This window comes from Corythoichthys intestinalis, chromosome 6 (assembly GCF_030265065.1).
Source record: "Corythoichthys intestinalis isolate RoL2023-P3 chromosome 6, ASM3026506v1, whole genome shotgun sequence".
NCBI lineage: Eukaryota > Metazoa > Chordata > Actinopteri > Syngnathiformes > Syngnathidae > Corythoichthys > Corythoichthys intestinalis.
Window position 1 is genome coordinate 135,111 of NC_080400.1, and position 19,554 is coordinate 154,664.

The 19,554-nt window shown below is 44.4% G+C and overlaps 2 protein-coding genes across 5 annotated transcripts; both read right to left on the reverse strand.

Moving 5' to 3' along the window:
* Positions 1 to 2,412: 2,412 nt before the first annotated feature.
* trmt9b (tRNA methyltransferase 9B) lies at positions 2,413 to 13,409 on the reverse strand. Of its 2 annotated transcripts, XM_057839684.1 has the most exons (5): positions 11,080 to 13,409; positions 10,831 to 10,925; positions 7,435 to 7,616; positions 7,195 to 7,368; positions 2,413 to 5,969 (listed from the first exon to the last, which is right to left on the reverse strand). In XM_057839684.1, the coding sequence occupies exons 3-5, from the start codon at positions 7,586 to 7,588 to the stop codon at positions 5,281 to 5,283; spliced, it is 1,017 nt and encodes a 338-aa protein (XP_057695667.1). In that variant the 5' UTR covers positions 7,589 to 7,616; positions 10,831 to 10,925; positions 11,080 to 13,409; the 3' UTR covers positions 2,413 to 5,280. The 2 variants fall into 2 exon arrangements, with proteins under 2 accessions (XP_057695667.1, XP_057695666.1); XM_057839683.1 differs by lacking the exon at positions 10,831 to 10,925.
* Positions 13,410 to 13,416: 7 nt separating this feature from the next.
* On the reverse strand, positions 13,417 to 19,369 carry n4bp2l2 (NEDD4 binding protein 2-like 2). Of its 3 annotated transcripts, none has more exons than XM_057839680.1 (5): positions 19,232 to 19,369; positions 16,696 to 17,399; positions 16,516 to 16,640; positions 14,421 to 14,659; positions 13,417 to 13,566 (listed from the first exon to the last, which is right to left on the reverse strand). In XM_057839680.1, exons 2-4 carry the CDS (start codon positions 17,397 to 17,399, stop codon positions 14,463 to 14,465), a joined length of 1,026 nt encoding a protein of 341 aa, XP_057695663.1. In that variant the 5' UTR covers positions 19,232 to 19,369; the 3' UTR covers positions 13,417 to 13,566; positions 14,421 to 14,462. The 3 variants fall into 3 exon arrangements, with proteins under 3 accessions (XP_057695663.1, XP_057695665.1, XP_057695664.1); XM_057839682.1 differs by having other exon boundaries at positions 13,422 to 14,497; positions 14,571 to 14,659; XM_057839681.1 differs by having other exon boundaries at positions 13,437 to 13,566; positions 14,445 to 14,659.
* Between the last annotated feature and the right edge of the window lie 185 nt (positions 19,370 to 19,554).

Below are 19,554 nucleotides of genomic sequence, written 5' to 3' on the forward strand. Positions count from 1 at the left end.
GTGTCGGGTCCCACTTCCCTGTTATCATGCTGCCGCTGCAAGGCGCGGACTCCTCTTGAGTCCCGATCCGGTTTTTGGATGGTGGGCTCGTGTTAAGAGAGGACGCTGGCGACCTGAGCGGCTATGACTCACTTGCGAGTAAAGCCCTTACTTTTTGGGGTTTTTTTGAAGCCCGAATAGTCATTGAATATCATTTAACAAAACAGTCATTTAACACATTACCTAGGAGTATCTTTTTTTTTTTACTTACCTTATTAATAATGAAGTAAAATAAATGTTTTTGGACAGTTATTTTGAGGTTATCTAGGGGTACATGAAGGGTTCATTCCAATTTACGTGAAATTCAGGTTACATCACCAGCCTAGGAACAGCACTCGTTCCGGATTACCTGTATTTCAGTATATGGCATTGGCAAAAAAAAAAAAAAAAAAGTACTAGTAGTGATCTTGAATGACGTTCCCTGATTGAAACATGATATCCCATCTGTCTGACATGTGTAGAAGCGCGTGGAAAGCTGGAATGCGCACACGCAAAGGGCACTCCGAATTAATTGAGCGCAAAAACAAGGAGGCGGCGTGCCGCGACACGTCGCGCCCGCCGCCACTCGCAATCGGGCTGCAAATTCCTTCCGCTCGGAGAATCCGAGGGCCGCGGGCCACGTCCCGCCGTATGATTGACAGGCTTGCACGCTGCGGCGCAATGGTTGGAAGCTCTGATTTTCAAACGGGTCAGAGATGACATTTTGGCCTGCGCCTGACAAAGGATGGCAGCAAAGGAGCAATGCAGACGTTAATGGATTTCCAATTTTGACTTCCGAATGATGAACAAGCTTTAGAACTAGAAACTGGAATTTCTGAAAAAACGACCATGGGGCTTTGCTGCGGGGGAGATACAGATCTTCGCCCCGCCCAGGTTGATTTTAGGACATTTCGGGGACAATATCGGGTCACTTCCTGTTGATTTGGGGACTCGACATATCGACTTACATATGCGTAAATGGAATCCGAGCACATCAATAGAATTGACACGCGTGGCCGTCAATGATATTAACCAAAGTAAATGCCATTGAAAATGGGAAATTTGGACGTCCGTGGCCGTCAATGTGTTACGATTTCATGTTCTATATGAAAATGAAAGGTCCTATATATATTGCACTCAAAATAGAGATTAAGGATAAAGTGGAATAATTCAAGGTCATTGCAATTTATTGTGATGTATACATCTTAAAATGGGTAAGGTCAAAATATTGTCAATTGCTAATTGTGCCATCTTATTTGTTTGTACCGTAGCTCTGTTCCCATCAAGGTTTAGCCTGGTACACCGGACTCAACGCTCTTCCAGCTATTGAGTCTGGCCACCATTCAGAGGATCAAAATTCCAGGGCGGAGCGAACCACAGCAAACAGACAGCGGAGTGGACCAATCAGAGACGGGCGAACGATACGTTATTCAAGCGACGAGGGACTTGCGCGCGCAAGTAAACATACGAGTGGAGTTTATTCAGCATGGCTAGCGTGAGACAGACTGTTGTCAATGACTTGTGTCAATTTGTTTTCAGTCGTTTAAAACGGATTTTACCGTGGATAAGAACATATTCTCGGCTCTCCTGTTCACCATCTGTGTTGTTGTTGTGGAGATGACTTCCGACGCGGAAGAGTGACGTTGCTCGTTAAGAATACGTCACGCAAATAAACGAATCTGACTGGACGGTTGATTTTGTGCTTGCTTGAGAGGCCGTTAATGGCTGGGTCCCAGACTATTCTCACAGCGTTTGAAAAATAAAGGGAGATCAGTCTGGCCGTCCCAGGCAAATCAAGGTTAATAATAAAAGTTGAGTGACCATCTTTTCAACCGGCAACGCTACAAGCACAACAAGAAGACTGGACGTCTAAGAGTGACAAATTCATTTCAATTCACGGGATAACTGGACATCAAAGTGGAGGGGAAAAAAAGACTAGCATCTGCCTGAACAAAACATCTTTTAATCAAGGAGAAAAAAAAAAGGACATCATGGACACCAGTTGGTCCACACACACAAAGACGGATAAAACACACTTCTTGGCACAAAGTTTCCACATAGAAGCGTCGACATACTTGGCGTTACAGTGCAACGTTTATTCACAGTATGAGACGGCCGAGCGAGCGCCGCTTTTCTGCTTGTAAGACGTCGGATGTCCTCGTACATGCGATAAAGCACGCTGAAAAAAAGACGGCGCATGAGACTTAATACTTTGTATGTACAACTTTCATTTTTGAAAAGGAACAGTCGTGCAATGCAGCCACGGAGTAACGTTTGTCTTTTCAAGACAGGGAAGAAAAAAAAAAAAAAAGTATTAAAAGTCAGAAGGCAGAGAAATTCCCAAAAATAAAACACCTAAAATTTGTGCATTTCTATTTTCTTCCTTGTGTGTCATTTCTCAAGTATTGATTTTTTTTTTTTTTTTTTTTTTTTTTTTGGGGTGGGGGGTAATATTGGGAGCATTATTGCTTTTGCTCTGCATGTGTGCCTAATATTTTGACTTGTGCCACTTCCCTACTATGTACAGATGAATTCAGTGTAATGCCACTTATAATCATGTAGCATATGTACTTAATCATGTTTCTATTTTATTATGTATACATGTGTAAGCGGTTTTAAGCGCCCCCCACGTCCAGGTGGAGAGTCGAACCCGCGCCGCCGGCGCGACAGGAGAGCCCGGTAACCGTTAGGCTAAAAGTTCAGACGAGCAACTCCGGCCGCTAGTGTGCTCTGCTGAGGTTTGCACGGCTTACAAATGCCTGTTCTGTTTTTTTTTTTCCCACTTCAAACATGGTTCTCAAAAACATCAAGTATTCCTCAAAAGTTGAAAAAGTGGGCGGAGTCGTTGGTTGTTCCGCGAAACGGAGCTTACGAGTTGGATTCCCCCAGCTCGGCGTTCCTGATGCTGCGTCATCAATAGGCAAATAATGCTCTCGTTAGCCTCGTTCCATCGGTCATTTTTTCTGGCCAATAAGAAAGGCATGAAAGGCTTGTGCTGTTAAAAAAATGTTCATTTTCAAGCGGCCTCCCACTTCAAATGGATTGGACATATATTACCTTCCATGACACTGAAACATGCTCATTTACTGACCTCCCTAGTCTAGCCAAAATTAAAGGTGGACCCATTTAAAGGATTTGTTTTCTAGATTGGACGATATAATAGGATAACACGCTCACTGTTGGTTTGATATAGGGTCCGGTCAATATAACAGGGTAACTTGTTCAGTGTTTGGGCGATGAGCTTTTTAATGAAGGTTCACCGATATATCGGTTGGCCATTATACGGTCTTCTTTCAAAACGGGCCAATATATTGTAGTAGGATAACCGTTTCGCTGTTTGGGCGATGACCTTCCTCGTGAATGTCGACCGACATTTGGACTTTTTTAAAGATCGGTCTCAGAGGTGGGTAAAAAATATACTCGAGTAGCATATTACTCCAGTAGAAGTAGTCTTCCAAAAAAATGTACTCAAGTAAAAAAAAGTGTTCGCTGAAAAGAATACTCAAGTAATGGGTAACACTGTGGGTAACTGCTTATGTTAGATGGTTTTTTTTAAATCAGGGTATATTTTTTTCTCAGCACAACTTCATCAAAATGAACTGTTATTATACTGTATTATAACCTATTACACGACCATGTTAGGCCAAAACGAAGACACAAAAATCATTGAATTCAGAGCAGAACTACAATATGAAACATCACCCATCCAAAGAGCATAAGTACCCTCTCGTGGAGAAAAAACAATGTTCGATGGGGTTATTGTTTCGATGTCTCATTGGCGAAACTGGGACAGCTACTGCCAGCCTCTCCGGCAATTATTAAGTCGATATGTAGAATAAAGAGGAAAAATGGAACAACTCTAGCGTATCCCAAAGTAGTGGAGTGAGAGTAGTGTTTTTTCTTCACTAATCTGCTCAAGTATTGTGTGATAAAACTACTCTGAGTACACATTTCTCAAAGTTACTCAAGTATACGCGTTACTACCCACCTCTGATCGGTCCATATAATAGGATAACTGGTATGTTCACCGTTTGGGTAATGATCTTTCTCCTGAAGGTCAACCAATTTATCGATATACAGGCATTTTTCAGGATTGGCCCGAATAATAGGTTAACTGCTTTTATGGCCGTTTGGGTGATGCTCTGTTAATGGTGATTTTGCACCCCCGAGTGGCCAGTGTCCTAAATAAGGAAGTAGCAGAAGAAAAATGTCACTTCTTAATTACTGCATAGAACAGACATGTCCAAAGTCCGGCCCGGGGGCCAAATGCGGTCAAATTTCATCCGGCCCCCAGCCTCTGTCATAAAATCAATAATGTCTGGCCCGCACACAGACTTAAAAAATTGGTCAGCAGTACTGCTACCAGTATATGAAGTAGCTTACACACTAAATGCTGCTCCTCATTTACCCACTAAAAGGCAGCAGCACTCTAAGCTACCTTACCCCGTGTGAGCCTTCACTTCCAATTTTCTAAAATGGTGACAATCAATAACAAAAAGAAAGTTGACCGCGACGGCCGACGCTTCAAGGATAGGTGGAAATTGGACTATTTCTTCACTAAAATATGCAACAACTGTGTCTGCCTCATTTGCAAAAAGACAGTCGCTGTTTTTGAACAGTTCAATGTGAGGCGATATTACCAAACAAGACACGCTGACATATACGACAAGATGACAGGGAAGATACGTAGCGAGAAATTGAAGCAACTTGAAGCTAGTTTCATTTTACAGCTGCAGTATTTCACAAGAGCCCGAGAGTCGAAAGAGTACGCTACAAAGGCTAGTTGCGAGATTGTGGAAATTATTCATCAAAAAAAAAATAATAAAGCCAATGTGACACACGGAACGGCTTGCTAAAATTTGCTTAAATATACTATTCTACGTAAAGGACGTCAGCCAAGGTCGGCCCCCCACAATTTTACCACACCAAATCTGGCCCCCCTTTGCAAAACGTTTGGACACCCCTGGTATAGAATGACGCTTTCAACACGCTTTTTTTTTTTTTTTTTAATTTAAAAAAAAAAAAAAAAGCATCGGCCTTGAATATCTTTTTAAAAAAGTGGCTTTAGACACGGGCAATTGGCCGAATTAGAAATCGGCGCAGGCCTCGGCCCTCGAAAATCACATATCGGTCAACCTCGCGCCGAAACTCCTGGAGAAAAATCCAATAAAAAGATGAAACGGTCGTGTGAAGCTTTTGTAAACAAAAACAGACGGAGTGCTAAAATGCCCTAAAAAGGTGTCGTAACACGATGGGCAAAAGTCATCTTTTGAGCGGGTCTACCTTGTCGGCGACCACGCACCAGTTGGAGTGGTCGAAGTAGGCGCGGCGGACGACCAGTTCTTCCACGTGACCGACGAGCTCGGCCAGCTCGCCCTCCCTGAACACGTGATAGTAGCGCAGGCGGGCGCCGTTGGCCGGAGGGCGTTCGACGGCCGGGGGGGGGCTCTCCGCCGTCGTCTCCGGGAGAGAGACCAGGTCGGGCAAGGCGTAAGCTCCGCACTGCCGCGCCAACGCCGCGCCGCCCTCCCCTTTTTCATTTTCGGGCCCCTGCCGCAGATCGGAGCCGAAGACGTCCTCCTCGGACGGCGGGGAGAAGAAGCCGGAGAACCGTCGGACGAGGCCCCGGCCGACGGCCAGGGGATCCCGGGACGAGGGGCGGGAGACGGACAAGCTCCCGAAGTCGAAGAAGGAGTCCATGGAGCGCGAGAAGAACCAGTGACCGCGCGGCGGCGGCGGCGGGCGGGCGCCGTCGGCCGCCGCCGACGCGCTACGGACCTTCCTGTGCTCGTCGAGGTTCCACGGGACGAAGATGTCCTGCTTCTCGAATTTGCGGCGTTTCTGTTCCATGGCCCACACGTAGATCATGAGGCGGCCCCCCGCTCGCAGCGTGCGGGCCATCTCCTTTATTGCTCGGATACGACGTTCTTTGGTGGACAAGTGGTGGATGACTGCGGCGCAAACGCAGCGTGTCAACATCTTTTACAGGACGCCCGTTCCTTGGCGGCGCTAGTCGTAACCCCGTCCGCGGATCGGACGCCTAGCGCCGTCAAAGATGAGCATTCACAGCCAATATAAAAACTCATTGCAAACCAATTGGATTCCAAATCAATTCAATACTAAGACATTCAGCGGTACCTCGACATACAATCACTTCGACGCGCGATCCAAAAAAATTGCCAATTATTTCCGAACTTGTGCAACACAACGTGCCTACTGTCTGCCGCAGATGAACATGAAAAGTCCAATTAAAAAGGCCTCTGTCTCAGCGCGGTGCGGTGCGTTCAGGTACACCACTCAAATCGTGGTCAACATACGACCATTTCGACTTACTAACAAGGTCCTGGAACCACTTCACTTTGTATGTAGAGGTACCACTCTATAGAGTGTTTTGGGGGCCAAAGTGTATTTGTTTGGATCTAAATTTTACTTGGATGAACACTGACCTCCCTCTGCTAGATGATGTATTCTGTAATGTTTGTGTTCAAGATCATTGAAAGGGATGATTCCAGGATATACAGTATTTGTCATCTAGAGAGTGATAACCACTCAAGACCACAAGAGGGGATTCAAGTCAAAAGTCACAGGTCAGAAAAGTTATTTCAAGCTAATCAGTTGTTCTAATGACCTCAAATTTGCAGGGCAGGTGACATGAGAAGTGAAAGGGTCAAAGGTCACAGAGGTCAAAAGCGGGGCAATGCTTTTCATCTCATAAATGTGTTGAAATGATATTTTGCGTTCAAATTTAGATGAATGTTGGTCAAAAATTTTACAATTGAAAGAATTAACAAATTTGTGCCGAAAGAAGGCATTGCAGTCATTTTTGACCGAAAAAAAAAAAAAACGGGTCACGAAGCCAAAAAAATAAATCTGCATCGAATCAGATTTGGCTTTTTTTGTATGTCCCCCCCCAGCCATTGTATAACTTTTGGGGGGCTCAAGTATGTTATCTGTAATATTTGCAGCATTATTAGGATGTGCCTACCTAATATGGATTTTTGTTTCATCAAATTCTACCATTTTTTGGAATAACATCTTTACCCTTTCCAATTTTTTTTGCTAACATTTGGTGTTCGTTTTGTATTACAATCCTCGTTAATCTGCGTATTATTCGTGTATTTCGATATATCTTCCAAAGATTTCACTTGTTTGCCGGCCGGCGGTCACTCTCCTCACCTGCGATGGAGAGCACGGCATCGAAGCAGCCGTCCCGGTACGGCAAACGGAGCCCGTCGCACATCTGCACCTCGTGCCCTCGGCCTCCGGCAAAGTCCACCAGGGGGCGACAGACGTCGCAGCCCAGCTTGAACGCTCGCTCGTTGATGTGGAGGTACTTGCCGTTGCCGCAGCCTGAGCGAGCGATGAGATCGGCGTTTAGCGGCGCTTTTTGAGTCGGGCGAGCCGAACGCGACCCACCGACGTCGGCCACGATGCTCCCGGGCGGCTGCTCCAGCAGGAACTGCCGCACCTTGGGCCAGGCTTTGTAGCGGCCGTCGTTGAAGTAGGGCGCGATCTTCTCGTAGACGCCGTGCACGTGTTCCCGCTCCAGACGGCTGGCGGCCTCGTCCATCGTGACCGCGTGTCCGTCGCCGTCACGCCTTAGCGAAAGGGCGGGGAAAAAATTAAAGGTCACCAGGACAACAAAGAATAATCACCGAGCCGGCGTCGGCTCGCGTTCCGTTCCGCTCCGCTCGGCTCGGCTCGGCTCGGCTCGGCTCGGCTCGGCTCGGCTCGGCTCGGCTCGGCTCGGCTCGGCTCGGCTCGGCACGTTCGCCTCACGCGACCTTGGCTACGGGACATTCGGAGAAATCGTGCCTGCGGATAGAGTTGGTGACATCCCTCTCTGCGCCGCGCCTCACATTTTCCGCCTCTACACTCGATGAATAGAAACGGACGGTCGCCGTCAAGGCTCAATAAAAGCAGCGTTTTGTTCTCTGCTGCGGTCATAAAAAGACAGACGGGAGCTCGACTTTATTTGCAGCTGCCTACCATTAGACTCCCCGTGCACCATGAAAACTAATTACAAACGGCATCAGGACAAAATCACATGCAAATGTCTTTTTAAAAGAGGTAAGACAACAATGAAAATCGCTTAGAAAAAAAGCTTGCCATTCAATTTCTCTGCTCGGACCATTCGTTTAGTTAGAGTGGCATTGCAATGGTTGGTTTTTTACGCGTTGCATTTCGTTTTATTGATTCGGGATGCACTGCCCTCTGGTGGTAACAGTAAATATATAACAATATACATATTATCACATTATGATTATATAATTAGAGGTAACTCGTCTGACATGGCTGTTAAGGTCAACGCAAGTTTTTATTTGAGCTAACGTGTTTGTTAATGCATCTAGGCCTGCAGCTATCGATTATTTAGGAAATCGATTCATCAATCAGCTCCAATAATTGGATACGAACATTTAACGCATTGCAGAATAATATTCAGGATAAGTGTTTATGCTTATAATCACATTTATTTTTGCTTGCCAAGACTGCACTTTCATAAGAGTAGTCCATGTGAATACAAAATTCCTGAGTGTTCCTTGAAACAATGCAGAATTGCACTTTCGTTTCACGAGATCAATAAATGCATTTAAAAATGGAAATACCTTAGCTCAGCCTCAAACAATATATAAATATGAATTAACGAGTACAACAAAAGAACAATTGGCTAACTTGCATAGGAAAAGTCCGCAAGCTTAAATGCTATAAATGCTAACATTTTTTTTTTTTTAATGCTCTGAATAAATCGTTCAGACATACTATATACCCACCCAAAACTGCTAAATATACTTCTAAACTAAATAATGAATTCATAAACAAACATATTAGCTCAAACAAAAGCATACAGTGGTACCTCTACATACGAATTGAATTGGTTCCAGGACCTGGTTTGTATGTTGAGTGGGATTTTCCTATAAGGATACATTATAATTGGACAGCCCAAAAACCTATGCCAAATCATTCGTAAATACTGCAGCTAGCAAAACAAAAAAATGATAAATACAAACCCGAATAATAATAATGGGTTCTACTGTGTGTCACGCGTGGTAGGTAGGATGCGTGCATAATAGTAACAAAAAGGGGACAAGCTGCCACTTATGCACATTTATGAACAAAAACAAAGAAATCTACTTTGACCACTCGTCACTCGGGAGCTCAGCGCTACACACACGCGCGCGCGCGCGTTCCCAGACCAACTCCAACATAAAGTACACAGCAACAGAAGAAGAAACCGTTCAATAGAAATAAAGCAGCAGCAGCACCGCCGCCGCGTGGTGGATGTCGGGAGGAAGACCATTTAAGGAGGTGACCGGTACACGTGGCGGTTGTGTTTTGCACGCTGCTCCTGAACGCACCGTGTGACTGACAAGAGCGTGAGAGAGGTGCGTTAGAGGGCGTCGGCTTGGCTGTTGCGTTGTACGACTTCTGAAATAAATCATGAAAAACCGGACGACTTCCTTGCAGATGTAACAATAATAATGAGAGTCGTCTTCGAGACGCGGACGCGTTCCGGCCAGTTTGCCGAGCCGGTTCACGGAACGCCCTCGTATTTTTCTATCCTCTCCTTCTTCATTTCAATGGTAAGGGTCACCAATGGTAAGAAGAATATCATTCCGTACGTGTTTTAGAATTCAAAAATCGGAACACAAAGAAGGGCTTGATTTTCGCCGTTTTGATTTTGTTTGAATACGAGAGAACGGAATCCTCATGGTATTTTTGCTCTACTCGTTCTTGCTTTGTATCATTTTTCCATGATGACATTATTGAGTCATTTCCTTTTCAGTAACCCAGCAGGAAGTGAGCGAAAATCAACCCCAAAAAATGAGGTGAAATGCCCCAAAATCAGGGCCGGCCCAGCCTATACGCAGACTATGCAGCTGCTTAGGGCCCTTGACCACTAGGGGGCCCCCAATCTGGCAGTTGTTTAATTTATATTCTATTTTGTTGACTACAGTTTGCTTTATTTGACTTTTGTGAGTTTTGATACTTGATTACAAGTTTTAAAAAAATAAAAGTTCTTCCTTAACTTTCTTTCCTCTTTTAGAAAATGGTTTGGCGCTATCTACTGTAAATACTGACAATCATTTGGGGTGAGAAGTTTGAAGCATGCAGTGCAACAAAATCTGATTAACATACAAAGTAGGGATGTATGGCTTGGATTGGATGTATGTAGGTTTCACAGTACACTGTGACGAAATGGTGGGCCAAAAATATGGGCCCCTTTGCATCATTTTGCTTAGGGCCCGCAAATGGCCTGGGCCGGCCCTGCCCAAAATGAACACATTGCCTGACATCGGCCGCCCCTGACGGCCACAGACGTCCGATCGGCCCCTCCTCTCCCACTTTAAATGAATTGGTCGTCCGATCGGCCCCTCCTCTCCCACTTTAAATGAATTGGTCGTCTACTATGTGATCAACTTTTTTCAATTCGCAGCCATATCGTGACATTGTTATCGTGAATTAGCCAGAGGTTCCCACCCCTATCCGACTTGGAACTCCCTGGCTGCCATCATTTTGTGAACGATCCCGCTGTTGTGAGGTCATCCTAGGAAATTTACACAGCAATGGAAACACGGACGGACGCCTCCAAAGGGCTTATTTGCAGAGCTGCCCGCATCACCATCCCATCCCATCCCATCCAAGGAAAAGGAAGGAAGGAAAACATGCCTTATGTAACACCGTCCCTCTCGACAGCATCCCCCCCTCTCCTGTCCTGTCCTGTCCTGTCCTGTCTCACAAAAGTGAGGTTCTCATTATGTAATCACCTCAGACTGACAAAGTAAACGCAGTGGAGGAGAGTGGGACGCTAACCTTGGAGCAGCCAGAGGTCAATACACCATTAGTGCTCATTAAGACTGGGAGCTGCAGTCACCGGCTCTCATCGTAGACAAACAGGTTTCTCGTGCCTGCAGCCGTATGACAGTTTCACTTGAGGAACTGTTGCAGTAGTGAGTCAATGAACAGAACGCACCAAGGTATTTCAACAGAAATGGCCTTCCAAAAAAAAAAAAAGTTTGACGTTTGGATCAAATCGTTTCGTTTTGGTCAGCACCACCTCACCATGAATGGGCCGAAAAAGCTTCAGGCCTCAGAGCTCTCCTCGCCCGGGTGCCGCTCCTGTCCGCCCGCTCCTGGTTAATTGGCGCCGGCGTCGCGGCCACGCACCCGCTGCCACATTTTCGCCTTTCCTGGGTTACGTGACGTCAAACGCGCGGAGAAGCAAGCTGCTGTCGCCGTGCCGTGCGCGGATACGGTGCGTGACCGGTGTTGTGACAAACGGCCGCCGTCGAGCAGCCGCCGGACGCGGACGGCTCGGGAGCCATCGCCGATTTCGTCTCGCGTTGAAACGGCGAACACCTGACAAGTTACCCGCCGGAAGGTGGAGACTGAAGAGCAGCTTCCGGGTAATCTGAGACAATAAAGGTCGTGTTGCCTTCACGTGCTCTGGGAAGGATGACGCTTACCACTTGCTAATTATGCGTAACTCCTGCTCATGTCGGAGCAAAAGGACGTAGCACACACGGACTTTCATTTAGTTTGTTGCCTGGGCAAGCCTCTTCATTCATTTATTATGAAGAGAATGCCACCGGCCGCTAGGGGGTAGCGTTCTTCCATAGTCATCTTATTCCTCCTAATAGTGGCCCGGGAGAGTTAGTAGTTGTATTGCTGATGCATTGTGCTCCACACATATTTCTGTAAGTATACTCTCTGTTAATGCCAATTATGTGTCTGTTGTTGTATTTTGGCTTATCCTATGTACAGAGATTTCATGTTATCAGTTTTGTTAGCACTTGTTGTTCTGTTTTCTCTTATTCAGTTAAGTTGGTATGCTGTGGTTAAGTAGCTATGTTTCTTGTTCTTCAGGGTTCCCTCATCTTTGTCAATAAATGAGAATTCTAAATTGACATTGAGGGCTATTTCTTCATATTAGAACAAAAAGAGAATGTACAAAATCCAAACAGTAAGTGTTCGTTTGTAACTGGACACTTTAGGAAACACTTTGTGCCCCGAAATGATTTACTTTTGGGGTTCCATACGTTTGGGGCACTTTTTTACGGAGCCCCCAAAGGGACATCGACAGACATGAAATGAATTTAAACCATCTGGTGCGCACCAGAAACGACCTGGTAAAACATTAGCATAACAGAGCATTTAAGTTAGCGGACTTTTGCTATGCATGTTAGTCGGTTGTTCTTTTGTTGTACTTAGAACCTCATTTATTATTATTTATTTTGATACCGTTTGAGGCTAAGCTCGGGTGCGCATCAGACACCGGCAGTTTTGGCGTGCTCAAAATGATAATACAGGAATTAGTTGAGCTTTACTTCAATCTTGGACTCAAGTAGCGCAACAACTTTTTCCTTCTTCGGCGTCAACGTCCCCGTCATTCAGGAATAATCATAGGGAAATTTAGCCATTCAACATTACGGAAAACGAATATTTATTTAATAGCTCTGCACTATTTACCTGAGGCACAATACGATATTGCTGCCAAATTAATCACTGGTAGCTTCATATTGTACTTATGGATGCTGGTTATACTTTATCCCCTGCCTTTGTGTAAATATTTTGGGATTCCATATTTACATTATTACTTTTTTATCTTACATTTTTGCTCTATCTTGTAGGTGGAAATAACTGGCGTTGCACATCCAATTTCATTGTCAAGGCCATGACAAAGACTATTCTATCATTTGTAAGTATAACCACCTTCTTTATGAATATAACAAAAATCTGAAAATTGATGATTTGCTTTAGTTCAGACTATCAGTAGCCTATGCGGTTTCAGTTTTATCAAAAAATTAGATTGACCAGACACGCGAGTTTCAAGAGTCGTGCTTTTGTTTTGAAAGGCCCTCGCCCTTGTTGTTGCTTCTTACTACAACTTGATTGGGCTTTTGAGTGAGCGGAAAAAAAGGCACTCGCACTCGGTGCAGTGGGACAGCTCCAATGTCATTGGCTTACCGCCTCACATGACTACTACACTACTAAAACAATACAAGCGGTCCGGCACGTGCACGAGCACGCTCTACCAGAAATTCCAAGTTTTCCGGGAAATATTGAACGGCCGCCAAGTGCAAGAATCACGTGATTGTTGTTTATGACCAACCTTCTCGCGTTTTCTCATTTATATTTTGTTCATTCGCGACCGTTGACAGCGATAGATGTCAATGGCCATCGCCGTGACATGCGTAAATAATAACAAAAAAATATCAGAAATGTAACATCTTTTTCATTGAAAAAATAGTTAGAAATTGAATCATGTTCACAATATTTTTAAAAAATCACATCTTCTATTTACATAAACTGTACAAAACACGCAATTTAAAGACAAAATGTGTCTTTTAAAAAAAAAAAAAGTTCTTGGCAGTGAAATCCTAGTTCGACTATTGGAGTGAAGCCAGGTCTTTCCTCGCCTCCGTTCGGTGCCTCTGGTGGACGTGTTGCGGCTCTTCGGAACGTAACACCGCATCGACCGAGATGGGATAAGAAAAGCGATCTAGCATTTTGGCGATCTTCTCCTGAGGCACGCCGTGCTTGTTCCTCCTGTCATTTGGGGAAAATAAAAACATTTTGTTGAAAGTCCCCTTGGCGGAGAGTAGACTCATTAGCCGATTCAAATCAAAATGGCCTGTATCTCTTTGGGCATCGCTTCTTGAGATTTTTTTGTGGGTCTACTCAGGATTGACATGTCTATCCAAATTGTATGTTACTAGGTAAAACTGTCGTCAGCAGCTGAATTTTTTGAGTCAAACTTGCCCTTAAATGGCCACATTAAACCAAAAATGGCAGACTCCCTGTACAATTTCAGGCATGGCTTCTTGAGACTTCTCATGATTGACACGTCTACCAAATTTCATGTTGCTAGGTAAAACGGTCTTCAGGGTCAGATTTTTTTTTTTTTTATGGGGGGGGTCATCAAACTTGGCCAAATCGCCCATAAAATGGCCACTTTAAACCAAAAATGGAAGATTCCCTGTACATTTAAGACTTTTTTTTGCGGGTCGACTCATGATTGACACGTCTACCAAATTTCATGTTGCAAGGTAAAACTGTCATTGGGGGATATTTTTTTAAAAGGGTGAATCATCACTATCGGCCAAAAAATGGCCGCTTTAAGCCAAAATTGCCAAACTGACAGTGTCTTTTGAAGCATGGCCTCTGGAGACTTTTTTTTGTAGACCTACTCATGATTGACATGTCTACCAAATTTGAAGTTGCTAGGTAAAGCTGGTTTGAGGGACTGATTTTTTTTTTCCCAACTGTCACTTTTTCCAAATGTCTGCTAAATTAGTCAGTGAAAAGCAAAATGTCAGCTTTGCTGTATTTTTTTCAGGCAACTCAAGTTGTTCTTGGACAAACAAACAAATCAATTGAAAATCATTTTTGAAAAAAGTTACTTCTCTAGCTCCAAGGGATCATACTTCCAGCTGGTGTTTGGTTCACAAAAATCCACTCGGTATCCCTTTTGCAAGGCCTGTTTGTTTCAAAAAAAGGAGCTGGTCAAATCTGAAGCGGAAAAGACGAACGTCCGAATAGAACCTCCGCACCATTTGGACGTAAGGCTTCATCTCCCAGGCCTGCAGGTTGGTGTTGTCGATGATGACGGGAGAGCGGCCGGCGCGCATGGCTTCTCGAGCTGAAAGTAAAGACGGTGACGACGTATGGGCGATTGTCATGAAAGCTGCGCGTGAGGGTAATATAGCTAGCTTAAAATAGCAGAATGACTCATCAACAGTTTGAGCTCGCTACTATAACTCATTGAGTAATGTCATGTTATATTACACATTATGGTCATGGCAAAATATGGTGATACTTTGCATCCCAATAGGTTATCGACATGCTCCTGTGATAAATGGTTTTAAAAAGGCTGCTACCAAAATCTTCCACTAGAATAGTGTCTCTTCCACCGACGGCGCTAGACGCCCAATCCATTTAGACCGGGAGGGGCGTTCGTTGTTGGTTCGCAGATGTCCTTTATTATTTTCGGGGCGTTTACAGGTCGCTTTCTGTTCATTTTGGGGCTTTCACAGGTCACGTCCTGTTGAGTATGCTCACTGCCTATTCAATTAGGGAAATTCCCAGGTTTTCCTATTCTGGAAGCCAAAATCAACAGCAAGCGACTCAGAAATGCACCAAAGTCAACAGGAAGTGACTGAAAATCAAGAGCAAATGAGCTCAAATGAAAACGCAAAATGAAACTATTAGACCTCCAATATTTGCTGCCACCCTACCCTCCCAGTTCAAATGAAACGGACGTCTACTTGTGATAAAGTCAATTCAATTCATAGTAGAAGGATGAAAAGAGCTAGTTTTTCTATTTATTAGTTGTAGAATGATTTCCTGACCCATGTATTGATCATTTTTATATTGCCATATTGTGAGATTATTGTTACTGATTGGCAAATGGTATCTCATATCATTCCCACCTCTAGTAACGATCACCTACGGTGTGTTCAGAGGTGGGTAGTAACGCATTACAATGAGTTGGTTACATTTACTTGAGTCACTTTTTAAGAAAAATGTCGTCTTAATAAGCCATACTTTTGACTTACTCTTTGTGAAGAAGAAACACGAGTGTTACTCCACTACTTTGGGCTACACTCATTTTGCCTTTTTCATTTTTTTTTTCTTTTCCCAGCGATGTCAACAGTAGCTCTATCAGTTTCAGCAATGAGACGTCACGACAATCATCACATGGCTCCATTATAGCAATCACACCGAAGCTTGCCGTTCTACGATCACGCCGGCCCGTCCAATCACGTGGCGTCTTTAAAGCGCCGTAAAAAATGAAGTATATGACATAGAGCGCTGCTCTCAACATGACTGGAAAGCGCGGATTAGAGCCTCTCTCCCAGTTATAATTTGGCACTGATTGACCACAGAAAACCGGAGATATGATACTTTTAACTTCATAATAGGAACAGTGATGGAATCGTCATAATAGGAACGGTGATGGAATCGTCAAACTAGGAACAATTTTTTCCACTAGAGGGCACTTGTGCTCTTTGGACAAAGGATGCTTCCTTTCTGTAACTTTTTTTTCCCTCATGCCGGAATTATTTACAGGTCATAGTACAGTACAATAATGAGTTCATGTTGATAACTTTGTGGCGAGAAAACAAAATACCATTGTTAAAAAATCAAGCATGGTAAGCAGTTACTCACAATGTTACTCATGACTTGAGTATTCTTTTTGACTTGTTCTTGAGTCATTTTTTTGGAATTATTTACAGGTCATAGTACAGTACAATAATGAGTTCATGTTGATAACTTTGTGGCGAGAAAACAAAATACCATTGTTAAAAAATCAATAAAAATCAAGCATGGTAAGCAGTTACTCACAATGTTACTCATGACTTGAGTATTCTTTTTGACTTGTTCTTGAGTCAGTTTTTTGGATGACTACTTTTGCTTGAGTAGTAATATTTTGAAGTAACACTACTCTTTCCATTTTTGGCTCTTCTACCCACCTACGGGTGTAATCTTTCTAACCTCTTTTATGATTCCACTCGTGCGCCTCTCCGAGAAGGCTCGGCTCGTAGCGGTAGCCGTCGCGATGGGCGAAGTAGTCGTCGGTACTTAAGATGAGGCCGCCGGGACCCCCGGCCAGCAGTGACCTGTGAGAGTTCAAAAAGTTAGTTCAAAACAATTGGTCCCGAGTTTAAAATGTACCTCGCCATTGTTGTTTTCCCCGAGCCCGGAAGGCCTCTCATGAGGACGAGCACATAAGGTGAAGACCCGTCATTGAAATGCCGGTCCTGCGGCGCTTCCCGACACCACCGGGCACCGAGGTCTTCCCAGTTTGGATGATAATAATGAGGGGCCGATGGCAACGGCGGAAATCTGATGGCATTTGTGTGGCCAGGTGGAGGTAAATGGCGCAGATTTGGGTAAGAACGGGGCTGCCAGAATCTGTTGCGCCATCCGGGATCTGGCGGCGGGCGGAAGGCCGGAGGTGGATAACGATGATTCCGAGAAGGGGGCGTGTCGGGCCTTTGAGTGGAATACGGCTTGTTTCCGTACCAGCGAGGGCGAGGCGGGTGTTTTTCCGGAGGTCTGCTTCTGCCCTCCGTGGGAGATTTTTCAACGTTCGCTTCCCGGGAAGGGTTTTCTAGAAGATCGCTCACTGATGTTTGAGGTTGGTCCCGTTCCTTTGGAGCCCGGTTGTCAAGATCTCGCAGCTCTTTGTAGAAGTCGTTCAGGGAGTCATCGAGCTTCTTTTCCGGGGGAAATGTGGGACCGATGAAGGTGGCGCTGGTGAGTCCCACTTCCTTTAAAACGCGTTGGACATCTTCTGTAGCCTCCATTTTGACAGATTCAGTACTTGGTTCCTCATCGGTCGAGCTTTGGACGGATGAAGTAGCGCCTTGAGACATCTATGCAAGATTAAGACAAAAAGATGTCTTCAGAATTGATCATCTAGCACAGTGGTTCTTAACCTTGCTAAAGGTACTGAGCACCACAGGTTTCGCATGTGGATTCACCGAACCCTTTAGATTTAGATAATAAACCCCAATTCAAAACCAATATATCTAAGCTAGCAAGCTAATACTGTAATTTAGAAAATTCCCGTTCAAAATTCTTCTCATTTTGACAGCATGTTTTATACACAGGTGAAAATTTGAGACCATTGGTCTGTTGTATTCCCTCGTACCAAGTGCGAGACAACCTTCCACTGAGCAAACCAGTCCTGCCTCCCATCGGATCGGGGACTAGCAGTTTAAAGAAATTGATTCAGCCTGTAATTTGGGAGTAAACCAGTCCAAAACCAGATCTACTTTGCCTAGCTTTAATCAGCGTACGAAAATAGGGCTCCGAATTTTTTGACCTTCGCCGAACCCCTTAGACCAGACATGTCCAAAGTGCGGCCCGTGGTCAAATTTCATCCGGTCCCCAGCCTCTGTCATAAGATCAATAACGTCTGGCCCGCACACACCTTAATAAATTGGTCAGCAGTACTGCTACCAACATATGAAGTAGCTTACACCAGGGGTTTTCAACCCAGTCCTCAAGGCACACTGTGGGTCCTGGTTTTTGTTCCAGCCGATCCAGCAGAGACAGTTGAACCAATGAGGCTTCTGCTAAAACAAGCCACACCTGACTGCAATCAACTGATTGCACTTGTAAAACACCAGATTGGGGAAAAAGTGTTGTCATCTTGTTTGGTAAGAATGAAATCCTGCACCCACAGTGTGCCTTAGTGGAATAGGTTGGGGACCCCTGGCTTACACATTAAATGCTGCTCCTCATTTACCCACTAAAAGGCAGCAGCACTCTAGTGACGCTTGACTTCCAATTATCTATAATGGCGACAATCAACAACAACAACAAAAGTTGACTGCGACGGCCGACGCTTCAAGGATAGGTGGAAATTGGACTATAGTCGCTGTTTTTAAAGAGTTCAGTGTGAGGCGATATTACCAAACAAGACACGCTGACATGTACGACAAAATTACAGGGAAGATACGCAGCGAGAAAATCAAGCAACTTGAAGCTAGTTGAATTTCACAGAAGTAATATTCCGAGAGTTGGCTAGTTGCGAGATTCTTGAAATTATTAATTTAAAAAATAATAATAATAAAGCAAATGTGACACACAGAACGGCTTGCTAAAATGAGCTTAAATACATTGTTCCACGTAAAGGGCGTCGGCCCCCCACATTTTTACCACACTAAATCTGGCCCCCTTTTGGACACCCCTGCCTTAGACTTACTCCCCGAACCCAGTTTAAGAAGCACCGATCTAGCAATTATCGGTACATTAGCATTTGACAGTGCTAGAGGAAGCAGATTTGCTTTAAAACGGACCTGTTTTTATATTGACCACACAGTAACTTATTATTATCAACACATATTAACACTTCCACCACTGAAACTAAAGACGCTTATCGCCGTCAATGGGACTTAAATACGAGCTATTCCAGTTTCAATGGATTTTACGTCTACTGATTTCAAAGGCAGCGAATGAGTTAATGCAACTAGGATCGATTTATTTACAAAGAGCAAATAGCAATTTTTCTTAACAACGTGTGACTAACAAAGTAAGAATTTTGTTGCCCGTGCTGACGTTGTGTTTGACGGTGCATATGCATTTTGAATGCCGGCCGGCCAGGCAGCTGAACATGCAAGCTAGTTTGAAGTGCAATTTAGTATTAAAGCCAAAGCCACAACGAATAAGAAGAAGGCGCCAATCAAATGTTCCGACTTACCCTTGAATTGTAAACTATCGTGTACTGTGGGTTATGTGGTTAAATGAAACGATAAAAATTGGAGACGAACGGATTACACATTGCTAAAGCTAACTCGGGGATATTGTTTACGGATGTGACATCATGAACGTGTTGGCTTTGTGGGATGAAAGCGCGCGTTTGCGCCCCCTAGAGATTGGCTGTCGACATTGCAGTTTAATTCTTCTCTTCCCCTCCAAATTTAGCGGCTGCCAACTCCTGAAAAGAAAAAGGGGCATCTCTTAGGCAGGAGCCGGCCAACCGGCCCGCCCGATAACAGTCACTCTTTAATAATTGTGTGTATC

Excerpts from the sequence above, each read along its gene's own strand:
- trmt9b (XM_057839683.1), bottom strand. The coding sequence starts at position 7,588 with ATGGACGAGGCCGCCAGCCGTCTGGAGCGGGAACACGTGCACGGCGTC. Across the intron at positions 7,369-7,434 it reads GAGCATCGTGGCCGACGTCG|GCTGCGGCAACGGCAAGTAC; the intron begins GTGGGTCGCGTT and ends TCGCTCGCTCAG. Across the intron at positions 5,970-7,194 it reads TGCCGTGCTCTCCATCGCAG|TCATCCACCACTTGTCCACC; the intron begins GTGAGGAGAGTG and ends TTTGCGCCGCAG.
- n4bp2l2 (XM_057839680.1), bottom strand. The coding sequence starts at position 17,399 with ATGTCTCAAGGCGCTACTTCATCCGTCCAAAGCTCGACCGATGAGGAA. Across the intron at positions 16,641-16,695 it reads GGGAAAACAACAATGGCGAG|GTCACTGCTGGCCGGGGGTC; the intron begins GTACATTTTAAA and ends GAACTCTCACAG. Across the intron at positions 14,660-16,515 it reads CGAGTGGAATCATAAAAGAG|CTCGAGAAGCCATGCGCGCC; the intron begins GTTAGAAAGATT and ends CTTTACTTTCAG.